Source organism: Aulonocara sp. 'chitande type north' Nkhata Bay, linkage group LG19 (assembly GCF_057382095.1).
Source record: "Aulonocara sp. 'chitande type north' Nkhata Bay isolate Kocher_YH1m ecotype deep benthic linkage group LG19, A_spYH_male_GT1.1, whole genome shotgun sequence".
Lineage (NCBI taxonomy): Eukaryota > Metazoa > Chordata > Actinopteri > Cichliformes > Cichlidae > Aulonocara > Aulonocara sp. 'chitande type north' Nkhata Bay.
The window spans coordinates 26,391,855-26,403,705 of record NC_141362.1 but is presented as its reverse complement, the minus strand read 5'-3'; the positions used below and the strand labels follow the sequence as shown (position 1 = coordinate 26,403,705).

Here is an 11,851-nt window from a genome sequence, read left to right as displayed (position 1 = left end):
AAAGAGCACGTGCCATTTCTATTATCAGTAACTTTTGGAGTAATAAAAAAAAAAATAAAAATAAAAAATAAAAAATGCCAGGAAGAATAAAACCAACGAATCTCAGAGCAAATAAAGTCGCAGCAGGCCCTTGATGCTGAGGCCAGTTTCGGAACGCCATCGAGCCCAGGCTGAAAATCCTCGTCCTTGATCATGTTGAAGCGTCAGTAAATAGTCCTGTGTCGCCCTCTTGTGTCTGCTATGTTCAGTGCAAGCAGCAAAGGTGAGAAAATGGCGGACTGTACGTTAAACAGCTGTACATCACATTTCCTCACTCTACTTCCGCCATATCAAAAGGTAAGAGGAACCAGTTTTTCCGGTTCTTTGCTCCCTTTGAGTGCGTAGAATCTGAAACTAAAGACGATCAGGCTCATTTTACAATGAGCTGCAAATCATGTGTTGCGCACTGTACACCTGCAGTCTTTTATGCCAGTAGACCATACAAGTGGTGTCTGGCCCAGCGACAGATGAAACAAAACACTAAAAACAATCTTACTGCGCATCCCAAATGGCATTCCTGCCTGCTATCAGCACAAAGACAATGCACACAGACAAGTCTGTATAAACAACCTAGGTACTAAAGGGGGGGGAAGCAAAGCCCAATGAGAAACCACACATGACTTCGTGGAGCATCTTTATTATGCCACAAATAAAAGCCAGTAGTTCTGAAAGAGGACCTTGCGCTTTTTACTCACCAACAATGACATTCTGAAAATGGTCGAAGCTGATTGTGATATAGTATGTATGGTTGGCTGAGCAGAAACGGGAATCCGGGAGTGTGTAGCACAAAGGCGGGTTTGGAAAGTAGAGGTAAGAAATGCAGGGCAGCACAGAGGGGGGGGGGGGTGTTGGAGGATGAAGAATGGCAGGAAGAAACATTCAGATACCCATATGAGAGGGGAGGGGAAAATAATCAACAAAACAAAACAAAACAAAAAAAAAAAAAAAAACAACCCACACAGACATGCTGCATGACAAAACTGCTTTCCAAACAAGGGGAATGCACACCGTTCTGCTTAATATACCACATTTATTACTTTTGAACTGATTAATAGAAAGAGTGGGTCAAGACCACTCGCATCACTGTCTTTAGAAAACGGAGGAAGGAGAGAAACAAAAAGCAGCCCATAGCAACAACGAATCAACTTGTCCAATAGAAAGAAGGGAAAAAAAAAAAAAGGGGGGGGGGGGTAAATTAGGTCCAAAGACTGTCAGAGGGCCCCTTTTTTTTTAAGACCTTAAAAATTATACAGTGGGCAAGGTTTTATCAACTTAACATTTCTTTTACTTTCGAACTCTTAAACCTCTTCCATCCCCTTCTAGATCCTCCCTACCCTACCACCCCACACACTCCATCCAACACACTGGGAAAACAAAATGAAGGGCCTTCTGAACATTTGCAGTCCTCTCAAACAAAAACATGGTAAGCGTGTAGAGAGATTCTGGAGTGAGTGTAGCTGGCATACGCCTACGATGAAAATCCACCAAGGAGGAAACTCTGCTGGGTCCCGGTTGAACATTTGAGCATCCTCAAAAGACAGATTGGGGTGGGGTGGTGGTGGGGTTACAAAGAAAATGAGACAAACAGCCCATTTTTCCACTTTGGGACACTATTATTAGTCAACACTACAATTTCTATTTGATTTGTGTGTTTGTGTGAGAATTACAGACCTGCTCTTGGACCATTTAAAAAAAAGAAAAAGAAAAAAAAGAAAAAAAAACCCAACAAGCTGATCCATTCATTTCAAAAAGGAAAAAAAGCAGCATACAAGGGGAGAAAGCATATGTAGTGGAATGGGGGAGGGCAAAAAAAAAAAAAAAAAAAAAATCACCTAAGGATGCTATGCATTTAGTTGTAGTCCTATGAATAATTGTTTCCTTTTCTTTTTACTACAAGTTCAAAGTAAGTCTTTAAAGTCAAAAGAAATCAAAGTCTTCATTTAGTTTCTGTCCTTTGTTAATTCTTCACCCCTATTAGAATTTCTTTAAGAGATCTGGATGTAATGACGTAATGGGGTAGAGGGCTTTAAGGGGGCCATTGCAGTCTTTGACCAAAGCACCAACTGTTACTTGACTCGTCCTTGGCGCTCCTAGAACATGAAAGGACAGCGTGTTACACACAAAGCAGAAATTACATCATACAAAATATAGGCACATTGCAATAGATCCTTCCAGTTTCTCTTGTTAAATGTGGGCATCCACTTAATACACATTTTAATAGTTTCATAAAACCACGGCTCTTGTTTGCAAACGACAACCTAAACAGCTGTGGGTTTTAAGGAGGAAAAGCTCGATAACTTAGCAGCGTTACAGGTACCAAAATATCAACTACGTAATGTATGTGAAAAATATCCAAGTGGCACAGACTCAAAGTATGAAAACAGGCTAAATTTATTCAGAATACAGTTACCTGAAGCCTGTAATGACTTCTGTTGTTTGGGTTGCTGGGATATGGCTCACTGCCTTGGACCTCCACCTGTCACAAAAGAAGCAAAAACTGAGCACAACTGAAGCACTTCAGATTGAAAGAGCCAGGTCTTTGTAGTAAGATCATTCAGTAATTTGGCCCAAAGGATTACTTAGAAACAGAGCAGATTCTGAGTGGCCTAGCTCAACAGCTAAATATCAATAACTCTATATACAGATAACAGATATTAAAATAGATAAAACCAAATGTTGTCCATCTCAAACTGACATATATAAGACAATGTACCCTAGATGAATCTTCTTCAAATGTCCATTTATCATTTTTTATTTTTCAGTAAGCAATTAATTCAGGTTTACTGTCCTCAATTAAGTGGCTCAGTTTCAAGTCTGGGTGTAAACATAACTCAAAATGAACAAATCACCACAGGTTAAAATGCTGTTTTTAAGACTTCGAACACCTGGGATAAAATTTAAAAGGTTTTCCCTTTCTTACAGAGACCACAAAAGAGCAGTTATGCTCTCAATTCATTTTTGAACAGATGTCTTGCCATCAAGCGAGGAAGGAGAAAGCCAAAATACCCAATAAAATTTAATTTAAACTACATACTGCAAATTCACCTCCACCAATAGTCGAGCTTACGTATTTGAGCATAAACATTGTGTAGACAAAGATATTCATGAAAAATATAAGTTTTTGCTTTTTTCCCCCTCTTGTTATTTTAGTTATATTTAAATCTATCCAAGCTCATAGATACTAAGTGGTAACCTCCAGGCAGCGCATTTGGGTTTTTAGCAAGCTACACGTGTTTTTCCAATCACAGCAGTTCTGAAAAATAAAATGCAAAATCATGTCAATAGATGCATCTATATAATGCCAGTGCACACCATTAAAAAAATAATTAAGAGGCTAATTTAAATTAGGTTCCAGCTCAACACTGCTACGTGGGTGCTTTGTGGCCCAACAATGATGACAGATGTTAAGCATTGTGGATCTTTGTTACCAGTATCCGCTTGCCTTTTCGCCATTCATTATTCTTCTGATATGCTCTGTCTGAATAATCCACTCACCAGCCAACTGATGGAGAATCCCAAAAGCAACAATCCCCACCCTTGTGTCACACACACTTGGGGTTCAGTATAGTTCATTGAAGGCAAACTTAAAGATGACACTGAATAAAACAACTGTCCCTAGATTTGCCCAACAAATAGAAAATCAACAAGCATTTGGAGACGGGTGGGTGTAATTTCCAATACAGAGTATGCTTATGTAAATTTAAATACTGTCTCCACCTTGATACGCCCATATTTTGGATGTAATCCATTTGCCAAAGAGGAAACGCACAATTAAGATGAAATAAGGGCTGGCAGTATGGAGTCATTTCTTGCTTACTACACCAACAAGTTTTGTGTGCTTGCACCAGTCTGTGGCTTAGCTGTGATCCAGCTGACACTGGTCAAATGAGTTGACAATAGGAAAGTGGCATGAGTTGTACCCAAAGTGAGTAACATTTTCCTTCACCCGTTTTCTCAACTCCATGTGTGAGGATGGGCTCACGGGAAGAGAAACTAACAGGGGAGGCAAAATAATTAGGATTAAAAATGACAAAACACATGTCTCATCTGATGGACATGAAAGCATACAAATACTTTAAGCACTCACTTCCCTCCTCCCCACCTTTTTATTTGACCCCCTTTTGAGTTTTAGTGGGAGAGGGCAGAGGTCCCATTGACATTTATCCTTCTAATAACGGACAACTAAGTAAATTTTAATCGATACATTTTACTTTTCATTTCAGTTAGCTAGAAAAGCAATGTTATGTCATATCTGGTGCTCTTCGTAACAGAGCTTATTAAAGTAACGCAGGTATTGGATTTAGTAACTGACTAAAGACAAGGTCTCTATTTTGGCATCAAGACTAACTGATCAATGTATCTGTAGTCAAAAAAGAAAAAAGAGTAAAACACGAAAGAAAAAAAAAAAAAAAAAACAAAACACACCGCTTGCTTGAAAAAGAAACCCTAGAAAAAAAAAACAAAACAAAAAAACCATTGAACGATCCCAGTATAAACTTAACAAATTTCCCTTTTCGGTTTGACATTTTTCCATTTTTGCTCCACTACCTTCATGCTCAAATAAGCTAAAGAGATTATCAATATCATAAAGCAGTAAAGGGGACCACATCTCTCATAGTTTTAGCAGCACAGCAGCTTCAGCTGTGAACAAGATAACACTGATAAAGTTGCTATAATTACACAACTAAACACCATGCATGTTATCCATTTTATCTTTGTAAATGTTTTCTCTTGCTGTCCACTCTTAAAGTAGAACATTACATGTGACTGTTAACAGGTAGAACATAAAAGCTAAAGGAAAAAAAGATGACAAATTGTTCTAATCCATATAAGCACATGAAAATCAGCTCTCAGCCCATCTGTAAAGGGTTGTATTGTACCGTTTCTTTGTAATGCATAACATCAATGTTGTACAAACACACATACACAGGCTTCAAACACTCCACCTTTTTTGAAGATCACACTTGTTTTTCATTCATTTGTTATGTCATTCACTTTATTCAACAGTGACTTTGTTACCTTTTTCACACACTCTTCTTCTTCCTGACGCTTCTCGTAGTGAGAAAAGTCATCGAAGATGGAAGTGGTGTGTTTATATCCAGCGATGATCTTTAGCACTTGCCTGGCCTTGTCCAGTGGCACCTCCTGTGTGTCCCGAGAGTTGGTCACTGGCTTATTTTCGTTGTTCTCCAGTCGAATGTGCCTCAGTTGACTGTTGGGAACGTCCTTAACAAAGATCCAGCGCACATCAAAACGACCCTTCCACTTGTCCTGCGACCACACGCCAGCAGACGTGTTGTAGTCCACGGGTGAGCGCATTTCTGCTACACCACAGAAGTGACCGCTCCCATTGACACTGAACAGAAGATAAAGTGGTCCTTTACCACCCAGTGAACGGTAAGCTGCATCAAGCCTCTTGTTGCCATGCTCCGTGCTGCACCAGATGTTATACTTGATGGAGCGGTGGATGTCATCCTCGGAGTAGCTCTTGATGATAAACACCCTGCCCTGCTTGGGATTCCAGTCAAAGTCCTTCGGGTTATAGTTGTTGACCATACGCAACTTCTCTAAAACTGGGTGAGGCTCCGAAGGGACCCCTGGAACCACACCCACTCCTGAAGAAGAGGGAGGTGACTGGCCTGTACCACTCCCACTCGTATCCCCAAATCCATTGGCCCTATTCCGTGGTGGGACCCAGCGGGTAGGTTGAGATTGTTGTTGCTGTTGGCTTGGTGGAGGAGGACCACCCTGGGAGAGAGGAGGCTGGGGCATCTGACCCATACCTGGCTGCCCAGTGGGTGGAAGCTGATGCTGACCCATCTGGGAAACAGGTGGAACCAGTTGTCCATTGCTCAGGGGCATTTGTGGATTCCCCACAGCAGTACTTCCAGGCTGCGGGGAAGCCTGATTGGGCGGCTGCCCGTTGCTGGGAATAGGGGGCACCTGCTGAGGAGTGGTGGCTTTAGGCATTGTGCCCTTGTTGTCCCAAGTGCCAATGTCCATGTTGTGTTTAATGGGCGGAGGAGGCAAATTAGCACCAGCCATGCCACCCTTAGTTTTAAGCTTGGGCTGGGGTTTGGCTGGTTTGCTGGCAATATCAGCCCAAGAGGCAGGCTTGGCAGGGGCAATTGAGACAGGAGGCATGCTGGGAGGTCCAACAGATGATACAGGGCCTAGTGGACCCCCACCGGGTAATCCAGAGCCAACTACTTTAGGCGCCAAGTCCCCGGTACCACCAGGAGCAGCACCACCTATCTTAAGTCCCGCCATGCCCTGGTCCAGGCTGTTCATACCAGGTGCCTTGTTAAGGGGCTCGTTGGCAGCAGGTGCAAATGGGGACTGTCCATCAATCATGGCACCTCCAAGTGAGCTGGGAGCATAGGCGTAGCTGCTGCTGTAGCCAGAGCTCTGCGGTGTCCCCGACTGTCCCTGAGAGCTGTTGTTACCCCATGCTGAGAAGTCGATGCCACTGGGGAAAAAGTTGAAGCCATGCTGACCTAGAAATGGGTTGCTCCCCAGGGGGCCTGGTTGGCCAAACATAGCGTCCGGGAGGTAGTGGGGTTCCCCATTGCTCAGCTGTCCATAGGAGGCCAGGTAAGGCATAGGAGGATCCCCACCTGTGGACCATGCTGCCTCATTCAGGGAGTAGGAAAATCCTATGGAGGGGCTGTAGTAGCTGGGCATGTACGAGTCCGACATGGCCGTATAGGCATTGCTCTAAATGGAATAGAAAAATGTGATTTAGTGACAACATGGGGAAAAATAAATAAATAAAAAAATTTGTGGAAAAGCACCCTAGCATTTAATTATTAAAGCAACATATTTTGTAACATTAACAGCTGAACACTCCTCTTAACATGAGCGCAACTTGTTCTTCATCCAGGGAGTGAAACCACAGTAAAAATAAGTAAAGTAATTGAACTGTCACTGCTCACCACCGATTGTGACAACAATGTAAACAATCCTCTCACTATTCCTCCTTTAAACTCATCTATAAATAAACAGAACTAAACAATGAACTGTTCCCCCACCACCATTTAGAGTGTCTTGGAAGAAGATAAGGACAGCTATTCTTCTGAGTGGACCAAAAGACAGGCTCTATTATTTTCCTCTACAGCCCACTTCACAGTGCATGTGTACGTGTGTTAGTTACTGCACAGGGAACAACCACATTTAACAAAAATTAAAGCAATAAAAAAGGTGAATAAAGAGATGCACATTAATATTCTTCGTAATCAAAACACAAAAATGTGCAAAGTAAACCTTTTTTTATAGTTTCACTTACAATTAATAATATGGCTGAAATTGGGTTTAACAGATGTGCTAAGATTACAGTAACTAGGATATATTTATTCATATATGCACGGTCATGAAACTTGTCGTGGATGCAAGCTAGAGAATATCAGCTGATCTCTACATCACCATTTTAACTTCCTTAAACCAGAATTTCAGTTGACCCTTGTCAGATTTATCTGAATTTTAGTGCAATAAAACAAAAAAGATTCGTGTTCAACTAAGAACATTTAAGGATAAGCCAGTAACAGACTACTTTAAAAAAAAAAAAAAAAAAAAAAAAAAAAAGGGAAAGATTCAGATTTAAAAAAACAAAACAAAAAAACCCAACAAAACAAAAACCTCACACACTGGGAAAACATTTACCTGTCTGGCCTGAGTATTCAGGTAAGGCTCAAATTCATCGTCATTCAAAGTATCCTTTTGGGTCACAGCTCCGTTTTGCACTGTAAATGAAACAACACTTGTGTTAACAGGCCTGTGCAACCCCAGAGGTGCAATGGGTTAGACATTATCAGGCAATTAACATCAGCACCAACGCCACTCGTTACATAACAAAACCACTCCCTGAAATTAGAACAAGGGGGAAAAAAAGCAATAATTGCTCAGTATGCTTCAGATTACATAGTATGCTCAATTATTTGAATCAGGCCCAGGAAAAATTAAATGGACTTGGAAGTAGTCAAATACTGGCATAAAAGAGCACTAAAGAAATTTAGATTCCCACAGCAATAGACACATTAAAATAATAGATAAAACCAATACTGACATCACTTCGAGAGAAAAAAAAAATGCATGTTAAAATGCAGGTAGATGAGTAGTGCGTGTGAGCGAGCCCCCCCGCCCCCGCGAGTTAAAGAGCGCTCTCTGTTACAGGTGATGTTCATGTGCTGGAAAACACGAGATTGTCAGAGCTTTTCGGAGAAAGGGACAGAGAATTAAAATAAAAATTATTTGTTCAATGTGTTTATTCAACATTATAGACTGACAGCATAATGATGGGAAAGCGCGAGGGCCTTTCTGACACAGGAAAAGCATGTCGGAAGACGTGTCATTTTGGTTAACCTAGCAACCAGCTAACATTAGCACGCTAGCGTCTCCATGTTAACGAGCGCCAAGAGTCCTTTCAACTTGACGGAGTTGGCTAACATTAGCCGGGTCGCCAGCGTGCTATAGGGTGGCACCTGTAGCCCTAATATTGCAAAAGAAATTTCATAATGTCTGATAATTAAAGACACTGAGCAGTAAGGTGTTTTCCACGCAACTATGGGTGATAAAAGGCATTAAAAGTAGAACCAGGAAAAGGATGCTCATGTGTATCATGCTGCCATTTAAAGTTAGCCACTCTGGAGACAGCTAGCCTGAAGCTACCTGTGGGAACCTGTGCGATTTCTGGGATGTAAAGGACACTTAAAATTGCTTTGTTTAAAGCCTGAAAAATCCCAACCTGAAACACAGTATCATTAGGCGTTTCACTCAAGTGATAAATTATATGAAAACCTTTAAATCGTGTACACAGAGGCCCATTCTACCCGAGCAGCTAGGAAGCCAGCTATCGCGTTCGCGCACGCAAGATTTTCTAAAGCGAAAGGTACATAAAAAGATTCGCACTCTCTCAAACCCAAGTCGACAATGTTAGATAATATTTGATCTTACCTTTATTAGCTTGGCCTTTCGGTCTCTGGATTGGGTCCAGGTGATTCATGAAGGTTTGATTTATGAGAAGAGAGGAAGGGGAAAAAATAGATGAAGAGATATATTTTCAGCAGTCAGTTCCTTTAGCAGGTGGTCAGGCCTACTGCACTACGGAGTCGCTGCCTCTGAGCTAAGCTATCCTCGCTAGCCCGTCGCGATGCTGAGAAATTTGGCCCCCGTAAATGTTCAGAAAATACCTCTCTTTACCTGTTCAAGAAGACTGCTGGCTGACATGTCTTTCCCCCCCCGGAGCCTGTGTAACTGTATTTACTCCTAAATAAAAGCGGCAGGGTAAAATAATTATCAAGCTATTGAAGCGTTTCAGCCAAGCACCCTTATCTCTCTACAGAGCCTGGTTCTACACAATGGCGGGCTGCAGTTTGCTTGACAGACTCCTCAACATGGCTGGGCGGCCCTCGTCAACCCACGATGGTATTTATTTACAAAAAACGTGCGCCCCCCATTGGTGTGGAGGAGCCAGGGTGATGTTAGAGGCTATTATTTTCATTATAAAACATCAACATCTGAAAGATATTTGAGATATAAATTTCTTATAAAACCACTGTAGGATGTAGAATACAACATAACAATATACAATATAACATAAATATGTTATTTATGTTTCATATATATGTGCTTGATGGTTGCTGAATGTGTGGTGCTATGACAACAATTTTCCTCTGGGATTGATCAAGTCTCTCTGATTCTGATTCTGATAAACAAAACCACATCAGGAAATCAGGATTTCTAATCTAAAAATCCTAAAAACTAATCTGTTATATAACTGTTACTTACCCAGGAATTTATTTTCAAAATTCACTGCTGAAACAGTTGCACCTTTAAATCATTTTCATGCTGTTTTTGCACTGCTTTCCAAATCAGTAGAGCAGAAGGTTGCCCCAGAGTGAATGTTGTAGGTTGCAAAATTACGTGTTTCTTCAGAGAAGCCCCCAGCCTGCCCCAGGGGAGCTGCTGTGTGAGCTACAAGCTTGTGAAGTCTGTGATTGTACAGGTTGGAGGTATGAATGAATGCAGTGCCGATTCTAGAGTCTATAGTGGCCTTAGGCAAAAATTCACAGGTGGCCCCTTCAACCACCATTCATTAAAATTATGGTTAAAAAAAATCTGACATCATTAAAAGAAATTTCGCACTCACTGTCACAGCCACCACAGCTGGACACCCTTGGCTGCTCTGCTAGCTTAGCTAAATAATATTAAATGTCAAAGAGACTAAAATAAATACTGTGACGTTAGTGGGTAGCAAGTATTTCTCACCCAAAAGTTAAGGCTAATCTGGCAGCAGTTTAGTTATTTAATATTGTACAGTACCAATCAAAAATTTAAGACCACTTAAAAAATGGCAAAAAAATCACATTTTACTTGATTGGATCTTATAAAAAGGTTCCAAGTAGAGCTTCAACTTGCAACAAGAAGAAATGGGAGTGAAAAAAGAGAGAAAAAACATGTTTTTTTAGCATGCAGTTTATTGAAAACAGCGCTTAAACTGAAACAGGCTGTTTTACAGCTGATCAAAAGTTTAAGACCACATGCCTTTAAAGGCTAAATCTGTGCAAAAAATGTGGATTCATTGTCATTTTCTGTCAGATAGTCACCCTGTCATGACTTTCTGATGGCAAAGGCAAAAAAAACCTCTCCCTTTTTGGTTGGGTTGTTGAACTGCATAAACAGGATCTCTCGCCGTGCGCCATTGCTGCTGAGGTGGGATGCAGTAAGACATTTGGAATTTCTTAAATGATCCTGAGAGTTAGGGAACAAAAACGTCAAGTGGAAGACCCCCAAAAATTTCACCAACACTCAGCTGGAGGATCCAGTTGCCTGTCTGTCAAGACACTGGATGATTCTCAACCCAAATCAAGGCTGTTACTGGTGCCGACTGCAGCTCCATAACCATCAGACATCAGAGACTGAAGAGCTTCAAAAACAAAAAAATGTCTTCAAAGGGCTCATCTCCTTGAAAGCCACAAAACTGACTGTTTGGACTTTGCAAGAGAACACCAAACATGTGACATTGAAAGTGGAAGAAAGTTTTATTCTCTGATGAGAAAAATTTAACCTTGATGGTTTCCAACGTTGCAGATCCCACCTGAGATGTTTTCTACGCGGCACAGTGGAGAGGGTGCCATAATGGTCTGGGGTGCTTTTTCCTTCAGTGGAACAATGGCGCTTCAGGAGGTGCAGGGGTGTCAAACGGCTGCTGGCTATGTCCAGATGTTGCAGAGAGCATCCCTCATGACTGAGGACCCTTGTCTGTGTGGTAACGACTGGGTTTTTCAACTGAACAACGCTACAGTACACAATGCCATTTTGCCATTTTTCATGTGATCTTAAACTTTGGATCGGGACTGTATGTAATTGTTGCTATCTGCTGCACTCACTGCTGTTTTTCTTTCGTCGCTACAAAACTACACTGCTGTTTTATTGATTTGTGGTAATCTGAATCACACAGGCTACTTGGAACAGCGTGAGTGGAGTCAAGTGTGGCTCCACTATTGTCATTGCAAACTTTGCATACTGCTACTACTGTATTTTAAAGTTTGTCGGTCCTTGGGGACGCACAGACCCCTGGGCACTTAGCGATTGCCTAGTTTGCCTGGTTGTAAGCTGAGCCTCTGAATGAATGAATGTACTTTGTGAGTACTGAGTACTGTGTGAATGTATTTTTTGGGGCATGCAAAGACAGCTGAAACTCTTTGGAACTTCCCTAAATAAACCAAAACTTTGATTTCCTCTGACAAAAACCAAATCATCCAGTTGTCCATCATTTGCAGACACTATTTAGTTTTCTAGGTCTTTATCACCCACT

At 41.4% G+C, this 11,851-nt stretch overlaps 1 protein-coding gene across 1 annotated transcript; it reads right to left on the bottom strand.

The window, feature by feature from the left end:
- Positions 1-1,049: 1,049 nt before the first annotated feature.
- On the bottom strand, positions 1,050-9,440 carry ythdf2 (YTH N6-methyladenosine RNA binding protein F2). The gene is made up of 6 exons (XM_086274164.1): positions 9,235-9,440; positions 8,989-9,013; positions 7,699-7,778; positions 5,059-6,756; positions 2,450-2,515; positions 1,050-2,129 (listed from the first exon to the last, which is right to left on the bottom strand). The coding sequence occupies exons 1-6, from the start codon at positions 9,259-9,261 to the stop codon at positions 2,106-2,108; spliced, it is 1,920 nt and encodes a 639-aa protein (XP_086130290.1). The 5' UTR covers positions 9,262-9,440; the 3' UTR covers positions 1,050-2,105.
- Positions 9,441-11,851: the final 2,411 nt, after the last annotated feature.

Excerpts from the sequence above, each read along its gene's own strand:
- ythdf2 (XM_086274164.1), bottom strand. The coding sequence starts at position 9,261 with ATGTCAGCCAGCAGTCTTCTTGAACAG. Across the intron at positions 6,757-7,698 it reads TGAATACTCAGGCCAGACAG|AGCAATGCCTATACGGCCAT; the intron begins GTAAATGTTTTC and ends TATTCCATTTAG. Across the intron at positions 2,516-5,058 it reads AAGAAGAGTGTGTGAAAAAG|GTGGAGGTCCAAGGCAGTGA; the intron begins GTAACAAAGTCA and ends CTTTTGTGACAG.